Source organism: Plodia interpunctella, chromosome 2 (assembly GCF_027563975.2).
Source record: "Plodia interpunctella isolate USDA-ARS_2022_Savannah chromosome 2, ilPloInte3.2, whole genome shotgun sequence".
In the NCBI taxonomy this organism is placed as follows: domain Eukaryota; kingdom Metazoa; phylum Arthropoda; class Insecta; order Lepidoptera; family Pyralidae; genus Plodia; species Plodia interpunctella.
Genome location: NC_071295.1, coordinates 3151034 through 3175263, shown reverse-complemented (window position 1 = coordinate 3175263; position 24230 = coordinate 3151034). Strand labels below are relative to the sequence as shown.

At 32.5% G+C, this 24230-nt stretch overlaps 3 protein-coding genes across 9 annotated transcripts in view; 2 read left to right on the top strand and 1 right to left on the bottom strand.

The window, feature by feature from the left end:
• The window catches only part of kcc (kazachoc), a 214378-nt gene that overhangs the window by 121847 nt on the left and 68301 nt on the right, over nt 1-24230 (bottom strand). The gene's annotated exons all lie outside the window — the stretch shown is intronic.
• LOC128681306 (monocarboxylate transporter 3-like) lies at nt 701-4786 on the top strand. Its single transcript, XM_053765094.2, has 10 exons — nt 701-900; nt 1093-1219; nt 1685-1827; nt 2109-2211; nt 2560-2736; nt 2888-2999; nt 3163-3310; nt 3488-3635; nt 3955-4146; nt 4531-4786. Exons 1-10 carry the CDS (start codon nt 805-807, stop codon nt 4656-4658), a joined length of 1374 nt encoding a protein of 457 aa, XP_053621069.1. The 5' UTR covers nt 701-804; the 3' UTR covers nt 4659-4786.
• Nucleotides 12823-22847, top strand: LOC128681272 (monocarboxylate transporter 9-like). 2 transcript variants are annotated; one of them, XM_053765091.2, is made up of 8 exons: nt 12823-13202; nt 16820-16946; nt 17988-18410; nt 19256-19610; nt 19836-19983; nt 20352-20496; nt 20786-20977; nt 21556-22847. In XM_053765091.2, the coding sequence occupies exons 3-8, from the start codon at nt 18053-18055 to the stop codon at nt 21693-21695; spliced, it is 1338 nt and encodes a 445-aa protein (XP_053621066.1). In that variant the 5' UTR covers nt 12823-13202; nt 16820-16946; nt 17988-18052; the 3' UTR covers nt 21696-22847. The 2 variants fall into 2 exon arrangements, with proteins under 2 accessions (XP_053621066.1, XP_053621060.1); XM_053765085.2 differs by having other exon boundaries at nt 12823-13236; nt 21556-22844.

Below are 24230 nucleotides of genomic sequence, written 5' to 3'. Positions count from 1 at the left end.
TTTTCAGCTATATTTGCGGAATGCATTTATCAGTCGTATGAATCAGTAAGCATTTTGTGAAAGTGTTTAAGTTTTAAGAAGTAGGCATTTAAGTATCTGCGGTGAAAGATAAATCATCAAAAGGGAAGGTATATCTTTAAATGTTTCAATGTTTTTAGTAAATTATGTACTAATGACGCTTTGGACGAGTTCTTTATTAATTATAACTGTTTTAAGTAGGTTATAAAACTGATAACTGTCATGAATTATGATAACCTATACGAGTAAGTAACTGAAAAAATATATGGCTTCATATAATTAATATAATTACGTGAAGTTGTAATAATCGAAAACGTTTTAATAACATGTCCGTGCTGTAAACGGTTGAGAACCATTGGAGAACTTATCATAATCTGACATATAAAATAAACTATTCTCAGAAACTATTACTACTTCGCGCTGTATGTATACTTCAAAAGATAAAACAGAATACGTATTCCAATAATACCCTTCATTAACGGATAATAAGCGTTTAAGAATGATGGTGGAATAAAGAAACTCCCATACAAACATGAACCCTGAAACATAACACTTATTTTTTGATAGTCGTGTAAAAATAAATCTGTTAATAAGTACCTATAAGTGATACGCAACCTTATGACTAAGGTTATCATATTACAGAAAACAAATATTTAATTATACGATGTTTAGTATATTTCTTAAATTGAAATGAGTTTGACCAGTAACAGTAATAAACAAAATTAATTAATGATAGTAGTGAATTAAAATTATTTCTGGAGATAGGAATAGAATAAATAAAATAAAATGAGTGTGGTCAATGGAAATTATAAAAAATTCAAATTAGTACCACCAGATGGAGGTTGGGCGTACGTCATTTGTTTTGCTTGCATTTTGATACTTGTAAGTACAAAAATAGTGCAAGGTCTTATTGTCGTTGGTGCATTAATGTTAGTCAAAAAATTTATCGTAGTTTCATTGTTGGCAACTCTTCTGATGAACACTATGAGTGCTTATTATAAAATAACATTTTTTACACATGGACTGGATGTACTGAAATGTGTAAAGAAAAATGTAAATATTACATAATTTTAGGCACCAACTGGAGGATTTAGACCATCATTTTCTTTAATGTATCATGATTTGATGGAAGAAATAGGGATGGCTAGCACCAAAATTGGATTCGTAGCTGGATGCAATGTCATGGCACTCTCATTATCAGGTAAGGTTTGTCCATTGCTTTTCAAGACAATAATGGTTATTTACTTCTATCGCTTTGAAACTATTCAAAGTTTAGAGTAAGTTTAAAACGAAGTGAACTTTCGGGGTTCATCGCTGTTCCAATAAAGCAGTCGACTTTGCAATAAAAAAATATATTGTTAATGTCGTACGAAACGGCTAAGGAACAAATTGCCTAAGCAGTTAAATGGAAACAATAACATTATCAAGGAGGGTTGACATCATGCAGACGGCCGGTTGTAAAATCACAGCCAAATTTTAAGGTCATTTTTACGGTTTCGTGGTGTCACAGCCCAGTATGCTCTCGGAAACATGCGGAGATAAGAGAGAGCGAGACGATGACATTAGAAACAGGCGGTCTCAGGTGCAGGTGTAGCGCAACCTCTTTGATATTTTTATTGCGCTTACATATATTATATTACTTCAAATAAAAAATGTAACATTCCAGGTTATTTAACGAGTCCGTTGATAAAAGTGATGAGTGTGCGACAGCTGGCGTTCCTAGCGACGGCTTTGTACAATATTGGAGCGTTGTTATCTGCTTTCACATATTCGTTTACTGCCTTTACGATTTGCCAGTCTTTGCTGCAGGTAATTTCAACTATAATTTAATTTATGTCCTTTGCCGATGAGAAAATATTTACAACAACGTCGAAAAGAATGAGAGGAGGACTTAGTTATTACACACGATATATTACCCAATTACCCAATGTCCAGCATAAATTATTGTTAGTTCACTTTCTTTTTATTGTCAAAGTGGATAATTTTATAAATATTATCCTGGTTCATGGGTGATTTTTCTATTTACTTGTACTCAAGGATGTAAGGATTTTTTGATGGATGAATTGTTATAAGAATAATATTTTTTTCAGAATGTTGGTTTCGGAATATTGTACAATTTAGTGTTTACTTGTATGAAAGATTATTTTTCAACGAAACGATTGCGTGCTGTCAGTCTTATCCAGACAATAAACGGTAAGACGCATGATTTCTCTACTTTACATAAATCCATGGGCCTTTCTGTCTCTGATAAAGAGCTATTAAAACTAAATTGTATAAAATGCTAACTTATTAAGAAGTATGTATGTACTTCATTGGTTTATTATTTTGCGTGCAACTAACTGTACTTCCATGTAGACAGAGCACGAGACGAGATCTTACTGTAAGGACCCCGTGCTTTACTCTAATTGCGCCACTTATTTTTACAGTTTTACATATCATTTTATTCCTCCTGATTTTTCTATGAATAATTACAATGAGCTCGCGACAAACAAAGCTGGCTTAATTTGAATCTACACAGACACACTTTCTATATATTTTTAGCAATTGCATCGGTGTGTGTACCGTATGTAATTAAGAAGGCCACAGAAAATTATGGAACTCGAGGAATGTTGGTTTTCATATGCGGAATCAGCATGCATGCTTTCATTGGAGTAAGTTTTTTACAACCAGTGGAATGGCATGCGAAGAAAGAAGAAATAGTAGAAGAACATAGCAAAGGTCAGAACACTATAAATAAATCCTCCACTTATACAGTTTGTTACTTTCTCTCATTGTAGTGTCTTCCTGGTAGTATTTACAGCTATGATGTCATGAACCCAAATGTCCACATATTCTACGATACTCATGAATATCTTTGAATATGTTACAGAGATGAAGAATGAATCGCCTAAAACTGAAAAACATGAAGACAAAACCTATACAACTGGCAAGGGAAAAGAAAGTGGAAAGATGCAAGAAGGAAATCAACAATCTGCATTTAGGTATATTATCACTTTAAAAACATTAAAAAAACTACAGAAAACATTAAAAAAAAACTACAGACAGCCATTTATGTAAAGACATATGTTAAGCATACCACGAGTTAGATTTAGTTGTGTTTGGATACGCCTGCAAATTGACAGGTAAAAATATATTTTGTTACAGAATTTTCTGGAAAAGTCTAATCGACGTCAAGGTTTTGAAAGAATTTGGATTATCTCGTACCTGTTTGGGTTTGAGTACAGTATTTGTAGCAGATTTTCTATATTCTTTGATGCTTACTAAAGCATTTTACGCAAAAGGCATGAGTCGAGTGAGTATGTACTTCTACGAGTACGTAATATGCTTTTCTTTTCTTATATAAAAGTCCATATATCCGTTCTATGATACACATATATCCACTCTTACTATTTTTTATTAGCTTCTTTATTTTCCTCTTCTTTTGTAACTCTCTTAGGTATATAGCGCATATTTATATAAAAAATTCCAGGAAAATGTGACATCGTTTATGACTTCAATAGCAAGTGGAGACTTGGCAACGAGAATAGCTTTTACATTTTTCAGTGAACGCATAAAGAAACTGGGAAGTAAACAATTGTTTGCTGTTGGGAGTTTACTATCATTCATAGCGAGATCAGGTTCGTCTTTTTAAAATATTGGTAAAATTGAGCATATTAAAAAAAATGTGACATTTTGAATTGTTTATAAACACTACCTAAATATTCAAACTTGCTAGAAGATGGAAACTAGTTATTATATCTTAGACTTCACTCTTCATTGAATTGAACGAAAAGAAAATTATCCTAAGCTCTACTTGTGGATCAAGACGGTCAATCTAAGTGGAAGGAGAGAACTGTTTCAGCTTTTCTCTTATAGATCCACAGATTTGAATTCCTGGATGAAATAATTGGACATCAATTTTGAGCGTGATTGGTTTTTTTCTTATTTACATTTCAGGGGCACTGTTGTCAAATGACAAAACGTACATTCTAGTATTTTTAACCATAACTGGAATAGCTAGATCGTTTGGCACCACCCTCATTCCTGTGGTCATCGCCGATGCTGTAGTTCCGGAAGACTACACAGCTGGTTTGGGTATCACATTGCTGATTATTGGAGCGCTAAACTTATCAGTGGGACCAATTACAGGTAGGTTCTAGAAATTTTGATTAAGTCCTTATAAGTTATAGCGTCAGATTTGGGTAACTGTCAAATTATATTAAAGTACATTTTGATATAAAAACGAAAATTTGTGGTATTTAGGTATATAGGTGAAATTATAATCGTATTCTCTCTTAATCTTTAAAAGAAATAGATTTTTGTTTTGATATTTCGTTCGCATAATATTTATTACTTTTATTTTGGAAATCTGTATCAAAGAATTTTTTTTTTAATAAAAGGGAGCGGGATAGTTTCTTTGTTTAATTTTTATAATACGTAGGAGATATGTGGCAATAAAATATTCGGGTTATTTATCCGAGATCATATTTATAGCAGGTAAATTAAATAGTTGCATTGTTATTACTTTTCCAGGGGCAATTCGAGACTACACTGACAGCTATGAGTTGGTTTTGGGATTCGTATGCCTCCTGTTTTTGGCAGTCACAGTTCTATTTGCAGTGGATATTAGAAGTAATAAAAATAGGAGTAAAAAGGAATGACGCATTTATCAGTCGTATGAATTAGTTATCCATGCTGTATGGAACTATTAAGTAGTATTATGTAGCTTAATTAAGGTGAAAACTCTTTCAATTATTCATCTATAGATATAAATAACTCAATGTTTTAAGTATATTTTTTATTAATGACTCTTTAAACGAGTTCTTAATTAATTAAAAGTGGGTTATAAAAATGATAATTGTCATGAACTATGATAACCTATAAGCATCTGACAAAATAAATGGCCTTGTAAAAGTGTTTGTGCGTTGTAATTATTATAAGTCTAATAGAAAAATAAAATATTTATGGCAGCAGAGTCGAATGATGAAACACTACAAAATATTTTTAAAGAGAAAATTATGCTGGATCACAATTTTAAACTAGTTGATGGTGAAGTAGGGTGGGTAACTGAGAGCAGTGGTAGCAAATAGATTGCAAGCGTAGTGAAAAATATTCTTTCACAACTAGGTAGTTATAGAAAAATCTTCTCTTGTAACTGGTTAGGCAAGTCACTTTCGTGGACGCTCGACGAAACACAAAAGAAGTTGTCCGCGAAAGTGAAGTGGAGGAACATTTGCGTAGAACATCCGATGGTAAGGTGGGTCGATGACTTGAGAAAGGTAGGAGGTTGAAAGTGGTACCTACTTACGGCAAAAAGGTGAGTGGCATAAATTGATCCAGCAGTGGGATCTCAAGGTCGATGATGATGATAATATATAGCGAGTTAGTTATCTGTAAAATGTATATAATAATCGACAGTATCAGACGTCGATGCCTGATATGTCCATAAACGAGGCCTGACAAACTGAATAAGATACAATCAAAAAACCTGCGAACTTAACTACCTACCATTAATTAACCCGAAATTAACAACACTTAGGTACCTATATAAAATAATTAATATTCTATTGAAGGCAACAGTAAGTTTTTTTAATTATTTGTTGGTTTGTTTCCTCTTCACGCTTTATCTATTCATTAAATTTTCTTAAAATTTCGCGTAGCATACTCGTAACTAGTCTACCTTTCTACCTACTGTTCCCATGGAAAATTCACGTTGGTCAAGCCGCGAGAAATCTAATATAAATAATAACCTTCACCATTCGAATAATCAAGAATTACCTAATTCATTTTAATTGGAGACGTTTTAAATATTTATGGAAACCTTAAGGACGCGCCAAGTAACTTGACGTATCTACATGTTAACTGGTTCATTACATGATTACCTCATTATATAACGAACCTATTTCTTTCGATTAAATTTTTTGAAAGGGCTTTTATCTATCTATACATATATACCAGCCCAGCCCTATCGCACCTTATAAGAGTGTAACGCCACGCATTATGACCTCTTTAGTCACATCGCGTGCGCGCTGGCATGATTTTTATTTCTTTCAGTCTAAATTCAAAATTTTAAATTATTGTTCCACTTGATATTTTGAAATCACATTTTGACTCATTCATTACCATAACGATATCGGCACGTACCACAGTACGGTATAATAATAATAAATTATATATATAATAAAATATCTTAAATTATTTATAGACCCCTGAAGGGTAAGTGTTTTAATATGTTTCGGAAAGGTGTTCTAAATTTTACAGTGATTTAGTTATTATAGTTTATATTTTTTTTATTGTTCACAGGTCTGTATTTTACTTATTAATTATATTATTATACAACTGTCTGCCTTTGCCTATCAACCCTACCTGAGATTACCCTACCACCTAACAAGAGTAAGTGAGGGGATAGTAAAATAAGTGAGGGGATAGTAACTGAGGGGATAGTAAAACAAATATATACATACTAGCTATTATCCGCGCTTCGCTTGCTTAAATTTACCACAGAGAGTTATTTTTTCGTGATGAAAAGAAGGTAATTTACGTACGTAATTTCAAGAAGATTGGTTGAGTAGATAGAGCCTGAAGAAGTAACAAACAAACTTACTTTCTCATTTAAAATATTATTTAGGATAAACCTTTGAACATTAACTATTTTAAAACTCCTATTTGAAGAAATTAGCAAAATATTTCAACTGCATCATGTCGAATTATACCCACTTAATTAATTCCATGCAATGTATCACACAGATATAAGATAAAATTAATGAAAAAATATAAAACCAGTCTATAGACCTATTAAACCTCTTGAAGTTCACAACTCTGAATTGAAAAGGGACCAACACTGTGTAGATATAGGTACCTACCTATAGTTTCTTTCAGCATCAGCACCAGCAGTGGTCGTTCCGAAATGCTAGTAGTTCGTATCTTTTTGAGAAATATTATAAGTATAGGTAATATAAAATCGACGTGAAAAAATGCATATGCCTAAAAAAAGTGCTTAGACTTTGAAAAGTTGAAATAATCACTTTATCATAAACGGCCAAGCAAGTATGTTGAAATGAATAATTTTGTTATGTAAAATGAGATGGCGCTTCAATTTAAATTTGTAATATCTTTAGAACACATGTTAAAAGTACATATATAACAAGAAGGTAATATACAATGGCGGACTTATCCCATTAACGGATCTTTTTCAATCAACAGAAAGGGAGAAGTAATGTTGTACAAATAGAAGGAACAGGTAAGTAAAAATAAATTAAATATATATAGAATACATAGTTATGTTATGTACCTAATATGCAAAATTATATATATGATATTATAGGTATTCATGATAAAAGTTAAAATAATAATTAAGAATATTTTTGTACGTTTTTCACCAATAGATAGTGTGTATCTTGAGGAAGGTTTAGTTGTATAATTTGCTATGCCAGGACGGGCTGCTAGTTACACATAATGTAATGATTCAACTTTCTGGTGGTCGATTTCATTAACGTAGACTAGATCGACAAAAACTTATGCAATATCCGTCCGTAAGATATTAATGATTTTAAATATTCTTCTCAGTGATAAAATTCTAATGGAATTATCTATCTAAATGATGGAAGCTATCAATCAAGAGTAATTAACGTGTCATTTAAATAGAAATATAAACAAATTCGATGTTCAGGTATGTCTTTATTGGTTTACAATTAGTAGAAGCCGTTAAAAATGTCGTTATTTAATTCACAAATTGTTTTGAAACGATTACACAAGTTAGGTCAATATATAGGTCTAGCCGAATATATACACTATACCCCTAGGTCTAGCAGAACATAAGTTGGTTATACCCAGGTTTAGCAAACTCAGACCGGCTGCACTTAGGTATTACCTACGCGTCTCGGAGCCCAGGGACCCATTCTGTTTTCTCCACTTCGCACGATCTTCCGTATCCCTAGTCAGACAAAAGACACGCATATCCTTGACAACATTAAGCCAGCACTTCAAGTTTGCCCCTTCTGCCAGGGCCACTAGTAGGATAGAAGGGGCGGGAATGGCATAGCCAGACTTTTATTCCCTACGTGATTTGATAGTCTACTCAGGATGTGGTACTAGCGCAGGCGCCACTCCTGGAGCTTATTTGCTATGTCACGAACATGAAGACTGCCGCAAATGCACGTGTCTGTCACTTGGCTTTGTCGAATCGTGTGATACTACTGTCACTAGAAGTTAAATTTAGCAAACGATAATTTCGTCGAGAGACACTTTCGCGTATTTGCTTAACTGTGTTTCATTTACTACACTTGCCCATAACACGTACACGTCCCTTGGGACAGTCACACATAATTACGTATTTATTAATAGCCAGTTAGATCTTGTAATTACGTGAGTGATAACCTCAGTTCGACCGTTGCATATTCTTGAAAATTGTTGTTGGTGCGATTTAATGTTGCAGGAAACGAGATGAGGTATTTCGTTTAGCGACCCAATCCGAATAGTACCAGTTAGTAGTCAATATTTTCATATGCGAAATGCGATTCGAAGAATACAATAAAATGTACATCTAAGAGCACCTCAAGCTAAATCATTTGTTCGGGCTGCCGAAACAACTCTGAAACTAAGATGATGATTAAAAGATAAACTTGTTACAATAATAAAACTATATTCGAAAAGTTACACTCAATAATTGGTGAACTTGGAAAATTGGATGACGTATGAAAATGAGTAAAACCCCTTCCACACGACCCAATTTTACGCCCAATTTGATTAGATTGACAATCAAATTGGGTCGGAATATGAAATTCAAGGTCATTGGGTGGTCGGTATCGCCCGATTTGGGATTGCTCAGTCAAATACTTAAATTGGCGATACAGTTGTATACGTGTGGACGGACGATCAGATTGTACCCAATTCAATCGGCAATCAAATTGGGCAATCAGATTGTGTCGTGTGGAAGGGGTGAAAATGCTGACACTGTACGATACTAGCTCGTACATCATTAGTGATGGATGTTTGTTTCTAAATTTTAATTTCTAAACAAATAAACCCCATCACTAGTAACTACTTTACTGGCGGTGTTATTGAAGGAATACATTTTAGTTAACTTCTCATATAGCATCTGAAAAATATATGTTCTTGAAAGAGTGCTCTTCATCAACTTTCCTCACGTGTTGCTATTTGAATTGGTGCGTTTAACGGAATATATCGAAAAACTGGCTAAGCTAAGCGAGCTAAGTAGTTGGAGGTCCGGCCTGTGATATTGACTAATATGTAAATACAAGTTCATTAGGATCAAAGTCAAACATACGTGTCTTCCGCGATAACTTACGCCTGGTTAAATCTCGTTCTTACGGGTTGTTTATCAACATAGATTACAAGGGTATTGAAAATATTCAAAACATTTAAGTATCTTGAACTAGCGTCGGTAAGTACATATAAAGGTCACAAAATATTTGGGGAGCATAACACCCAGAACGAGAGAGCGTCATTAGTCTTCTGTTCTGCACTATGGTTCGCTAGTTGAAAACTTACAATTCAGATCATACTCCACAGTCTCGCACCATCGATATCTGAGGTAATACTAGTAAGTAGTACTGTTAACAACCTCAGCCTTCTTCGTGTGCGTCTTTGAATCGGTTGCTAGGCAACCAATATTGTTGATAACAAGAAGACCGCTTGCTACAATTTTCACAACCTATGTTTTACTCTTTGCAATAAATTAATATTTACGATCGGCTAGCCAGATTTATTGTTCATCTATTCAATTTAATATAAGTATATCCTCTAGCAAGTATACAATAGTATACAAGTACTAAAAGTACCGGCGTACTCTGTAACATACTCTACTCACATGTTATTCCCTTAAAGGTGATCAGATGTTACCAACTTGCAACGTTCTCACTTTTGCTGGGTTGTGGGTTCCACATTCACTCCTTATAGTCCATGGGCTCTGCTCTGACTTAGGTGCACTATATACTGGATGATAGTCCAGGAATTCCGCCACTAATCTAATATTTGTTGAAAACTTCGGATTTACAATTACAATTTCTATATACATTTAAAAAATATATTAGCACCATTGATGATGCAAATAATAATGATGCAAATGAATCTATTAGTCGCTCGAGTTCAGAATTTTTTTCATTCAATTATTCAAATGTGATTCTCCCTTGCACCATTGTTACAACGGAAAATTTATATTTATTAATAAACATTTAAAAAATATATTTTTCAGGAAGTTGGTCTTTAATATATGGTATGGTCACAAAGTCAAGACAAAATAGTAACTACTTACATCGAGGTAAACTATCAAAAAATTATATCAATTGTGTTTCATTCAAACAGTTTATCTAAATCATTCTTCATTGTTTTATAGCACATTTTATTGTATTAAAAACATAATTGCACGCATTTGACGTGTATGTGCCAGTAGTTTTTAATTAATTATATAGCCATATCTCAGTTAAATCATAAAGTCTATAAATAAATATACACTTGTTGCTTTGCTAAAAATGAAACATGAAAAGGTAAAGTGTAAGGTGAATTATAAGGTGAATGGCGATAGATAAGAGCTACTTATATCAATGTCGAATCATTGCACCCACATCATAGGCTATTAGTGACAAAGACATATTTTTTAATTTGTATGCTAAGGGCATATATGGGCATACGATATCCACACAATATGAATATGCTTTGTTTTAAGATGACTACAGAATTCCAAAAAAGATAATATATACGACAATAGGACTTGTAATTGATTAAGGCGTTCCAAATCATCAAAAACTATTTTATGTTAAACGAAGCCATCCTGTCTAAGAAATGAACAAATTGCTTGGAAATTAAGGAAAATGGCTTTTTTAAAAGTACCTTATTTTTTGACTGGCACTTTCGTTCACGAACAAACAGACGAAACAACATTGTAGTAAGTACATCAAAATTTTATAAAAACACGTAGACCTTAAACTCTAGAACCAAATATAGTATAAAATGGATTAAGCCTTGTACATAGACACAAGTGGAAAAACCGGCCGATATGCCCATATAATTCGTTCATTTGTGTTTTCAAATGATTGTTTAATTAAACATTAATGAGCTTAGATTCATGCAAAGCGCTAGTTCAATATTGACTTACTACTCATATAACATAAAGATTTGTCTACTACTGTATATAAAATAACAATATAGACAAACGACGGGGAGAGAAGTAAAATATATACACAGTTGTGAATTAATGCATTGATATGATTGATAAATAATGAATCAATTTGGCGTGTGTTTCTATGTCCTGTGGTTCGAACAAGTCCATATCCTCACATTCTAACCAGTAAATGTAATAAAAAATCGACGATGTTTACTTGTGTGCACTTTTGATGCAGAACAAAAACAATGCGTATTACCAATCCAAAGAAACCAAGAGGAATGCAAATTTCTCCAGTATGTGTGATAGTATTGTTCAATGACCTAGCCTTATCGCCCTGTCATGTCATCTGTCTGTCATTATTTTTCTGTTGCTTTTGCGTTGCAATGTAAGGAATATAGGAAATAATAACACGATATTAATCAAAATGCCACAACGAACATAATAAAGTGGGCTTAAATCATACCAACATTAAAATTTCTAAATCAATGTACGAGTGTTTTCTGAACATCGAATTTTCGATAGATTTAGAGGATAATTACCGACCGGCGGTGCTTTGAAAGGTTTTTTAAAACTCTAGTTCATGAATTAATTCAGAATAATAGGTATATTCTTAAAAAATATTCAGGAATATTTTTTGAAATAAGTTAATAACTCCTAATTTTTTTTAACAACTGGCCCTCGTAGTAGAATGGTATTTCATAGTAAAGCCACTTTATTTGACAACTAGCTACGCACCGGGGCTTCGCTCCCGTGGGAATTTTGTGATAAAAAGTAGCCTATCTATTATTCCAGTTTATGGCACATACTACTTTCTTACATTTTCCATTAGATAGCGGGTCTTCAATAAAAAAAACTTTTGAAATTAAAATTCACATCAACTTACGTTGAGGATTTGTCAAGACTTTCCGATGGAGAAATTAAAGATTTTTGTGATGAATTTTTAATAATTATACCAACAATCATCGATTTACTTTTATCGCTGTAAACTGGTGTTTATGTATCGCACTAGACTACAGGTTAATGTATGTACTTACTATATTTTTTTTAATATGGAAACACTGTGAACGTGCCTTATCCTTACTTCGTTACTAATATTATAAATGCGAAAGTCTGTCTATCTGTGTTTTCAGGGCTAAACCGCTGGACCGATATTGATGAACTTTGGTATGCTTTTAGTTAAAGACTCCCATTCAAATAAAGGCTATTTTTTTCAAATTTTCACCCCGGGTGAAAATTTATATGAAAAACGTATCGGTGAAATTGATGCGGCCCAAGCCGCGGACTAAGACTAGTGTTAAACAAATAATAAAGAAATATTCAACATTTCTCACTTTAAAAAAATTCGCCGAAAGAAGTTTGCAAAAATGAGTAAAGTCCAAACGTAGCTCCCGTTACTGTTATCGTGGTATTATGTAATCTGTGCTCCCGTGAAAATAACGGGATATAAAATACTCATAAATTTGTTGGTTTATTTATTCTCATAAACTTTTGCATTTATAATATAATAGGTAAGTATGATCAGGCTTTGTGATTACTTAAACCTTAATATATTCTAGAAAACCTGTGACTACTATGTCATACTATTTAAAATAATTCAAAAGAATACGAAAAATAAAATCGAGGAAAGCCGTCTCCACGTATCTTTGCTACCATTTAGTCACACATATAATGTGGGTCATCCGATCACGACCTCTCCATTAATATAGACGTGCAACACAGACAAACACACAATAAAATTATCAAGTGTCTTATAATAATTAAAATAATTTAGTGACTTGTGCCAAAGACAGCGTTGTGAGCGTGTTTTCCGTTTTGTTTTTTTACGGTAAAACAGAATCTGTTTGCTTCATAGGTACATCCTCAATTACGTGTCGTAAATTGTTATCCTTTCAATAAACACTAGAAGTGCTAAATAATGTGAGATAAGAAGACTCACTGAGACCACCAGCCGAGCATATAAAAGACATATTTCCATTGATAAAGTTTTAGTGGAGTTTAATTTCATAATGGTGGCGAAGGTGCAAGGACTGTGTAAGGGGGATGAAGAAAAGTACGAGCTTGTGCCGCCAGAGGGCGGTTGGGGGTACGTGGTCTGCTTAGGCTTGTCTGTTATTTTTGTAAGTTTTTTTTTTATATTAATAATTAAAACATTTTCAGCGAATTTATAAAAATATGAAATTTAATTGTATAAAGTATTTTTTAAAATTTAATAAATGTTACTGGTATTTTACAAACTTAAAAAAATTAGATTTTTTAAAATTAAAAACTTAAGAAATTATGAATGTGTCAAATTGCGCAATATTCTCAACATTATGGAATGAATAAAATAAGGATTTTTGATATTCTTCGTATTTCTCTATTATTTACTCTAGCGCATGCATGTTCTGAAGTACAATCGAACATACCTAAACCACTTGCGGAAATCCGTGTGTTCCCCTGGTTGTTATTCTTCGATCAATTTTTGTATCCTTTTTTCCATACAAGATGCAAATACCTTTTATAGTGTCGGTAACAGGCTGTAAAATTTTTTTCTAATTCAATACCCACATCTATTGGGTCTATCCCTTTTTTGTACCTACAAACGGACAATTTCTGTTTGCGTCCAGTTTTTAAGTACTTTTTTCTTGTCTAGGATTTTATTAAATAATGAAGTCGCTATCGAGAACCTTCCTAGCTTTGTTTGTAATATAGTCTGGGCCTGGACTATAATTTTTTCTAGTATATTTAATATATGTTTCGTCGACCTGATTTACGTAACTAGTATTTTCCTGTGCCCTGTTTGTGGCCTCCAGTATTGTATCTGATCTGGTATGCAGTTTTGTTTTATCTGTATTAAATGTTAATTGAGGCATCCGTGTCTTTGTTTTGTTTAAATCTGCGTAGCCTTTTTTGAGATTATTTCCTGTAGTGAGATGTTTTTCTTAAACCTTAAATCTATAGTCATTATAATATATTTTTTAAAATGTTTATTTGTAACTTTACCTATCCTTGAAAGTTATTCTATTCGTGTCTTTTATTTTTCTGTTCGTATATCTTTCTGACCAATTCTGTTGCTTCTTCCGATATTATACTAGATATTTCGTTTCTGAGTTTAGTTCAGGCTAGGTTTAACCTTTTTTAAAACTATACCGTCTTATTTCAAAACACGGTCTATCTTTAATACCAACATATATATCATACCTGACAATCAAAAAATTAAAATTTAAAAGCCCAAAAATAATGTTTGGTACCTACCCTACAAACACTAATGACTATGTCTTTTGATTAAAATTAAAAAAAATATGACTGTTTTTTATAGAATTATTTAACACAAACTTAAAACTAACATTTCTCAATATATGTTAAATTGTGCAATTATTTAAGAGCAAGAACGTTGAACCTAACCCGTTATGTTAAATTTTTTGTTAGCAAACTAAAACATAATTCAGCTGACGACTGTCCGAATCGTCTTGTCTAATAATTTCGCATACCTTTTTATTATACATTGCAACAAAAAGGTTTTTATATCCTAAAAATCAAATTAAAATTTTATTGCAACGCAATTTGAGCTAGGTACTCCATAATTTGTGACGACCACAGTGACTACTGCGTATGCGTGTAAAAAAACATTTTTCCCATTCACGTTATAATTTAGGTAAATCTTCTCTTAACACTAAAAATTTCCCAAGAAAACTAAAATATATATTGATTGATGGTAATACCTATTTTTATTATAGATAAATGAAATATATAAATTATTTCATTTGGAGACAATTATTTGTTTATATTCAACTTTTTTTTTTGTAAGCAGTAATCGTGGTTTCACTGACTGATTTCTTGTTATTGTTCTTCTTCTTGCCTCTCCGATCAACTAAAGTAGGCCGTCAATTTGACAAATTCTTCCCTATCTTTAGCGAGGCGAAACAACTGGGCGTAATACAATAATTTATATTTGAATATAGTTTTACTCTTTTAGAGTAAGGTGAAATAAAGGAAATTATATGGCTCTAATTGCGGTGAAGGACGTGACTAACGGCGATTCTTGTGTATAAAATCCATAGACGAATGTGAATTTACGACCGGCCGCCTGCTGACAGCTAATAGGCTATAGTGTACCCTGCTGTCAAAGCTTTCTCATACGATGTTTATGGATGAATATATGTAGTCAAGTGGTCATATTCAAGGGCGACAACCATACGGATATAAAGATAGGTCTACAATTTATAAGGATCAGTTTCCAGCACGAGGATTGTACACGATATACATCCAAGTTCAATATAATTATAATGAATTATAATTATCAATTTTATGATGTCAAATATCGATCAATTTTATTGTGATTATCGACTAAAAATATCAAATGACAATGACCTCTAAACCTTGACTAGTTCTCACACAGACTAAAATATTCTTGTTTCTTTGTATTATCTTTAAATTTAAAAATATATATATTAATATAGAATTATTATTTCTTAAACTTGGCATATAAAAAAAAATAATAGATAAAGTGTTGATAAGTTCCGCTGGGCACTCGAATCGCACGTGTGATACTTTGCAGGAAATGCAGATATTTATATTTATCACTTTATTTATTTAAGGGAGTATGTACATCGTATTTTTTTTTTCATAACCTTGACGAGAAATAAAAACAAAAACATGAGTATACACAAATTGGTTTTAAATGAAAAAGTTTATATAAAACCTATATTTCTTACGGACTGTACGCAAAAATAAATGAATTAGGAGCATATTATCAACAAAAACTACAATGGAATAAATAATTATTAATTTAGATTTACTCATAAAATTATAACAATGTTTTTATATGAATTACATGAAGTCTTGTGCTTTTAAATGCATACTACATAATTGATAAGGATCTCTATGATTCCTCAATACAACTTCAGCAAATTCTGTGAACATTAGGCGACGAGGAAATAAATGAGCGTTCGTTTTCGAATATTATTAAGTGTCTTAATTGAAAGTATTAGGATATGGCAAATAAGACACGGCCTCTATGGCTTAATGGTCACTATGCCGGTCTGCCATACCGATTCTCGGTTAAGTAAATATGAAATGACCTTAACCGGTTTGTGTCAAAAATAGAATAAATATTTACTATCAATCTTACTTAGTTTTTTCTTTGTGGCAGAGGATTTAATACCGATTTATGAGCCATCAATTTTTTTCGCCGTTACTATAAGGCCTTTGAGTTTGCTAAGTTGAGTTGGGGGAGCTTGCTTGAGTTCTAAACAAAATATATTTTTCGTATATATAAGATGCAGCTTAAACCCACGTGATAATGAATGCCTGATTTAGAGCCAACATAAAACTTATACTATTTGGCCGACGATTGCGAAGAAATTAAAATAAAATAAATTAAAAAAACACAGATCATTTAGAGAACAAATAGGTACGTTCATTCACATTCGTTCTATTTCTAATTTAAATCTTATACTTAAGCCTTGTCATCAGAATATAATTTAAAAAAATAAGAAATATATACGTAGGTACATATTTTGTTATAAGTTTACTGCACCCTCTTAGTTTACTTGTGTCTCTTTCCATCCAAAGGTTGGCTGGAAGAAATTGCATTAGCGACAAATCCGCCTTTGCACTCATTATGTTTGAATATCTTGTTGTATCCTTTGTGAATGGTGCAATAAAGAGTCTATCTATCTATCTATTTTTCTACGATTTCATATTTTAATTTTGCCGTAGATCGCCGGGACCGCACATCAGCCAGTATTTGGTTTCATCTACAACGATTTTCTTGAGGATTTAGGAGCTGGTACAGGCGCAGTCACAGTTGTGTATGGAGTCTTCCAGGTTACACTTGCAGTTGCAGGTAAGATATTTTAATTTAATAAGAATATTTCTCAAAATGTATTTAATTAATTAATACTTTATATTAATCAGTTGCTTTGAAACAGGCTAACAAACAATATACCAATTATTGAAAGTAAAATTTTAGCAATTTTTTAAATGTCCAGAATATCCATATAATGTAATATATAAATTTTTAACCATATTTTTAACATTTAGACCTAGTTAAACCTTGGAACAATACTAGGTCACTCGAATTTTTCCGTCATTTCTGCAACAGCAACAACATATTTTTACTACTGTTTATTGGTGCCAATATGCTAATTAAATATTTGTTTACAAACGAAACATTTTGTGAAATCGCTCAGGTGGAAGGTTGGATTTGTTTTTGTTTACAAATATGTAACACCACGTGTTTGGAAAATTTATTGCAAATGAAGAAATCATAAAAACCATACAGTTGTACCTTGATCTAGTAACAAAACATATTGACACTTGTCTATCAATGCAACATAAATTACAATAGAATGGGAAATGGGAAAATGCAGAAATTATAAATACTTTATAAATAATTATAAATACTAGGTCTTTGTATCTCTTTATGTGTGTATTTTTATAGCTTTATATATATATGGTTTTTAGTTTACACATTTGTAATATCTCCTTTTTCATGCACCACCATTTATTTTTACTAATATCCTTTCACTGAGGTAGCCTGGAAGAGATTGCACTAGCGATAAGGCCGCCTATTGTACTTTTTTCTATATTTTAGTCTCCTAAGTTTTTGTCTAAATCTTATTTGGTGCAATAAAGTGTTTTTACTTACTTACTTACTTAAGTTGAGTTCGTGGCTGTGACACCGCGAAGCCCAGATCAGAGTAAAAAAAAACACACAACGTCTTGAAGATTCGGCTGTGATTTTAAAAATGGCTGCTGGCCTGACGGCAACCCCCTTGGGAATGCTATTTTTTGTCTGTCAGCTGCTTAGATTATATGTCCTTTAGTCGCCCGGTATGCCTTCAACGGTTTAAATTTTTGCTACAAAAAGCAATGTTGGTTTCAGGATTTTCAGCAAATATTGCATTGAAAAAGTTGTCACTAAGGCAAGTTGGTCTTATAGGAGCATTCATGTATACAACGGCGTCATTTTTAGCAATATTCGTCGTGTCCACAACCCAGCTAATCATAACAAATGGTTTCCTACAAGGCCTAGGGATGGGCCTTTTGATACCAGTGTCATACACCAGCTTCAACAGTTACTTTACAAAGAAGAAAGTGCTCTATCTCAGCTTGTGTAAGGCTTCAATTGGCCTGATAACAATGGTTTATCCGTTGTTTATAAAGTTTACACTAAGTGAGTTTGGATTTAGAGGAACCCTTGCTATATTGTGCGCGATATCGGCTCATAGCATATTTGGAGCATTAGTGATGCATCCTGTCAAATGGCATATGGTCAAGCAGCCGAAGCCATGTGAAAAAATTGTTTGTAAGTATTATCTCAGTATAACAAATGTAATGTTTGAATATTTTTTACTCAATCACGTATTAATCGTTGAGCACACTAATAAAACAAATGTATGTAAGAATGATACCACACTTATGTAGGTAAGAATGATACCACACTTTTATTCCGTGAAGCGGAGTCGAGGTGCGAAGAAGTAATCTAATGTAATAGATATAAATATATATATTTCGATATCATTTATATTTTACATACACATTATCACGTCTGATTTCCATGGGGGTAGACAAGACAGAAACTAGGAATTTCCATTTGTCACGATCCTAACAAATCTCTCCTCTTATTTATATTATTTAATTACCAATATAATATTCGTCTGTGAAAAGGGTCGTTCGCAAGTAGTAATTTTGACAAGTTCAATAAATAAAAATAACAGATAACATGTTACAGAAAATTAAACAATAAACGACTAAATTGTAGATAAACAGAATTGTAGAGCTAAAACAAATACAGATTGCTTGCTTAATGGAATGTCACCGTATTTGATACTACTAGTGCAAATATTATTCATTGAATCAAACCATATCAAAATCAGACGTGGATTTCCCCACACAATATAAGTCTTTGGGAAAATCTTAATTATGTTTGATTTTCTTCGCAATTATATTGTGATTCTGAGGAATCAGAAAGCACTGTACATAAAAAACACCTCAACATATTTATGTTGACAATGAGAGTTGAAAAGATAATCGTAGTTCTAAAACTTACTTTTTTAAAATTGGGATAGTTTCAAAATAAAGAATAATAATAACAACATTATTTTTTACTTAGCTTTTTAATTGGATTTTGATTTTACAAATTATTTACAGTGATACCACCTACCCCAGCAGTTAATGAAGAAAAAGTACCATTTGACTTCCCTAAAAATGGAGGACTGACAGTGAACAAAACTGAGAACACGAGATCAGTTGAGAATTTATATTCAAACGTCAATACCAGGAAGGGTTCAGAATTACTATTCGTGCCTAAATTGGGTGACTCTAGACGATTGAGTATTCCCGTGGTTTTGATCTCGGCTGATGGGAAGACAGATAGTAGGTTCAATTCCAATGATAATGTCTACCTCGAGAATTTATACAAAGCCGCCTCAGTATCTAGTCTTGGGAATTTTGGAAATATTGCAGCGGAGCCGATGCCTATTATTAAGAACAAAGAAGGGAAATGGTAACTATGACGTGTATATAAATTTTAATTAGCAATAGATACTCAATTAGGCAGTTGCTATTAGCACGAGATCAATGGATACAAGTAGAGAGACAAGCGCAAAAAATATGGCCGATATAGTAATAAATATTCATAATATAATGAAATAATCATACCTTACATTACTGCGTTTACATAACTTTATCTGTATGTTAGATTTGATAACAATAAATCTTTTATTTTCAGGCAAACAGTAACAGAGTTTTTGGATTTGACTTTGTTGAAAGACTTCGTTTATGATAATATTATATTTGGCATGGCTTTGACATTCTTCGCCGATTTGACGTTCTTCACATTGGAACCTCTATTCCTCGATAGACACCATTTAAGTCGGGTTAGTGTTAAATATTTTTATAGTCAGTTAATTTATTGATATCATTTTAATGAGGGCAGAACGTAATTAATGCAGAACATTTGTTGTATAACTTTAAGTGTTTGCTTTCAAGGATCTAATCTTCCCTGGCATCACAATATACTATTAGAAACAGTTTGATGTAATATCAATAAAATATACAAGGTTTTAAAATCAAGGCTCAAGACGATTGCATTGCACCGAATTAATTTTTAAAACCATACCACACTCAATAGACTTCTCTTTAATTTCGTGAAATCAATAGGATCTTTAAATTTTGTAATGAAAAATCATGCAGAACGATAAATTATATTTTTGACTATATTTTGAGTCAGCATAATGTTTTTCAGCAAGAAATAGTCAACATAATATCTCTGGGAGGCGCGACGGATATGACAGCGCGGCTGCTACTGGGCGTAGCCGGCCAGTTCTTCAGGATCAACAGTCGGCACATGTTCTACGCTGGGGCGCTCTTTGCGGCCATATTCAGGATAGGTGAGTATTGTTAATAGAGTATTCATATTTATCATCTTTACATTATCAACTTTCTTGTAAAACAGTTTGATAATCTCTAATTATTCCTGTATATTATTTAATACAATATCAATTGTCGCATGATAGCCGCTGCTACTTCTGAAACTGGGTCTTCAAAAGATATTCTATAGATACTCTCCAAAATTACTCTTTACTTGTCAAAATCATAGATTCTACAGAAATCACACGTAACACTGAAAATTACACTTAGTGTAAGGACTAGCTAACAAGGACCATTAATTTTTTCCAGTGTTCGTCCAGTTCACAACGTACCTTCCTCTGCTCATCCTGACAGCGGTTCTGGGAGCTCTGAGATCCCTAGTGCACATCGCGCAGCCAATAGTGATGGCAGAACACGTCCCTATTGAAAGATATCCACCAGCGTATGGGCTATATATGCTGCTGGCTGGAGGACTGAGCCTCACTGTTGGACCCGCTATAGGTGCGTTAAGTTCATGTACAATCTGCCACAGATAAATCTGACTCCCTAAGAGATGGTGTTCAAATCGCGGGGGTCAGATTTCTCTGTGGCAGACAAATACACACAACAAGGTTGTCTTTGATTAATTAAAGATCGATCAAGGAATAATTCAGATCACGTCAGACGAGTACCTATGTCAGAGAATTTAGCATTTAAAGTTATTTGGCTGAAAGGCCTTGACACACAAAGTTTTAAAAACCCCTTATAACATTTTCTATGTCGGTAAAACAGACGCATTAAGATAGGAATTATGAGGGTCCATTAAATCATCTATTATTACTACATTTTAAATACCCACTTGCTTACCTGACTAGAAAATAATGTTTTTCACAGAAAGTATCTTATTTACCACGGTGGGCACCAAGAAATTTCATTATTAAATTACCCGTCAACTTTACAGCCAACTACATATATAACACGACTTTACACACCGAATTTTGAAGCCAATAACTTTTTAACATAAATAAATATTAGAAAATTGTTATATAAACACGTTTCAAAAGTGGCATATATCAAGTGTATGTTCTCTAAAATTGCAGGTTTCATCCGAGATTATACTGGGAGTTACGTCATTGCCTTCAACATGCTCACAGCCTGCAACCTGTGCTGCGTCATTCCCTGGGCTATCGAAGCCGTCATCAGATACAAGAAGAGACCAACCAAAACACTTGAAACGTGAATTTTTGCTGAAAACTAGTCAATGTTGAAATTTTAAGTGCAAAAATGTACCATATTTTGGTTATGAATAATTGAATTAACCTTTTAATTTTAACCATTATTTACGACCAAACAGTATGTAATTATATTATCAAAGGGTAAATAGTCCAATGACTTATTAATTGCTTAAAAGCAATAATAATTGTAGTCTTTAAGAGATTAATTGAGCTATCGATAACAAACACTTGTGAGGCTGTATGTCTGATGAGAGAGGGATCATTATAGTAAATACTTAGGATAAAAGGTAGCAGTTTACATTATTAGATAACCAGATCAGACCAACCAGAAAACAAGACTTCTGTCAGACAGATAAAAGAGTTCCTTCGAAGAATCGATTCAATATCTAGGTAATTTACAAATATTCAATACTAGACTGCATAAAGTAGCACAAATGTAGATACCCAAGTAGTAGGATTTATCATCATTATTTTTTTTTTAATAACAGCCATTTAGGTACAAGCTAATTGCATTTCTTTTTTGTACATTCTTTTTTCAGCTTTAAGAATCTCGTATAGTTTAAAATAAAATGTGGAATTCGAATTACCTAGAGAACTTGATTTTGTTTCGATTCTTTATTACCGATTTATTATCATTGTTTTAGAAAACCAAAACCTGGGAACAAATTCCAACCTGTCCAATTACCGACTAATAAAAAAGGTTAAATAAAAATATTAATATTTTTTTAATAAGTAAGTAAGGTATTAATATTTTTTTAATAAGTACTGTAAAATAGTAGCTACGTAAGTACCCAGATTTTATATTATGATCTAACCTAAATTGAAGTTAGCTAAGATTGAGGCTTACTTAATAACAATGTAAATATAATTGTAAGTAATTTTATATTTAAGTATAATATAGATTAAATTAAATGTAATATTACTGTATAACAAAAGTTGACTGATTTAGTATATTATTTAGTTTTATTTAAATTTACTTGTTAAAATAAGTTCTGTTCCTGCTTAAGTGAGTTCTCATCCTAATATTATAATTATTATGTTGATATAATATCAACATATAAAATAAAATAATTGGTATAAACAATTTTATTTTCTAACTGTTGTCAATCTATTTGTTTCCTAAAATATGTGCCGTATCCTCGGAGTTCTATTGTCTGCTTCTAAGAAAATACTGGATTTTTCCTCCCTGTAGTTATGGGCAACGAGTACTTAAAATTAATTAATGGTTAAATTAGGTAATTTTGACTCTCACATTGACGCTTGAAAAATTCATGAAAATTATTATCCTAACCAAGAATTAAGAAAAAAATATTCGATAGATATATTTCGAGAAAAAAAAATCAACAAATGGCATTATTAATGGTATTCAGTCCATTTCCTTACAATAGTGTGTGTTCGATATTTTTTATTAGCAATTTCTTGGTTTTTTTTTACCGAATTAACAATCTCGAATTAAAAGATAATACCTACTCATGAAATACCTATACAACATTTCAGTACTTATAGGTATGTGAAAATTTTCCAATTTTTCAAATGTGATCTGATCATTTTCACTGAAAAATAAAACTCCTTTCGAAAAACTCCAATCCAGGTTGTATATATTTACTTATTTAGTTCAGAAAATTAGAAGAATTCGCCAAAAACTGGACAAAGTTGCCGATTGACTTGACCTCCAAAGCGCAGTTCAAACTAACCTAAATCAGATATATATCTAGGTCTTTCCGTCACAGTGTGAACAAGTATATGACCGGATTTCCTCGAATTTCCTTGAAGCGGGGCTGTCGATATCGCCGCCGCGCCGTTTTGAAATTCATAGCAATTTCCCATATTGTAAGATCTATTTATTTCCGTAGGGACATAATGAAATTGAACTATTATCGAATACTTAGAATATAGTTAACAAAGAAAAATACATAGTGGGTCAAAGTAGACTAGACCGCTGCTTAGCATTTCCTTAAAATATTTTCCCACATTAATAATGTAGGTACTAATATTTTTCAATCAATTAAAGGTATTTTATGATAATCAAAGGTATTTCAAGATGAATTTGCAAGTGTGTCGTTGTTTTTAGGATTTTGAAACATCGAAAAAAAGACAGGCAAATTGAAATGCTACATTATCGCGAAACGTTCGTAATATATAGCTGGTAACTCTCACACCATGCATTGTACATGCATTCATGCATTCGCGTCGACGTCAGTCTGAGTTCAGCGATAGTACGAAGCCGGCATACCTAACACATTTGTAAAAAGCAAAACCTTTATGATAATTGATAATTTTGTGAGAAGATTTTTCAATTTATTACTAGGTGCTAGAAAACAACGTGCATCTGTCCTAATGCAGTTTTGGTAGGCACAGTGTCAAACCCAATATAAAGCTTTGTTTACAGTAGACGACAATAATGTTTGATAATATTTGAAATAGTTCAACAGTACAGTTCAATGTATTAGCAAACAGGTGACTGTTTGCATGATAATTCTACAGTATATCTACATATTGTGATAGTGCCAACAGTCACGAACAAAGAATCGTGATAGTAT

Bases quoted from the DNA above. Each gene is read 5' to 3' on its own strand.
- LOC128681272 (XM_053765085.2), top strand. From the start codon at position 13,126: ATGGTGGCGAAGGTGCAAGGACTGTGTAAGGGGGATGAAGAAAAGTAC. The intron at 19,984-20,351 runs GTTAGTGTTAAA...AATGTTTTTCAG, and splicing joins ATAGACACCATTTAAGTCGG to CAAGAAATAGTCAACATAAT. The intron at 20,978-21,555 runs GTGCGTTAAGTT...CTAAAATTGCAG, and splicing joins CACTGTTGGACCCGCTATAG to GTTTCATCCGAGATTATACT.
- LOC128681306 (XM_053765094.2), top strand. From the start codon at position 805: ATGAGTGTGGTCAATGGAAATTATAAAAAATTCAAATTAGTACCACCA. The intron at 901-1,092 runs GTAAGTACAAAA...ACATAATTTTAG, and splicing joins TTGCTTGCATTTTGATACTT to GCACCAACTGGAGGATTTAG. The intron at 3,000-3,162 runs GTATATTATCAC...ATTTTGTTACAG, and splicing joins AATCAACAATCTGCATTTAG to AATTTTCTGGAAAAGTCTAA.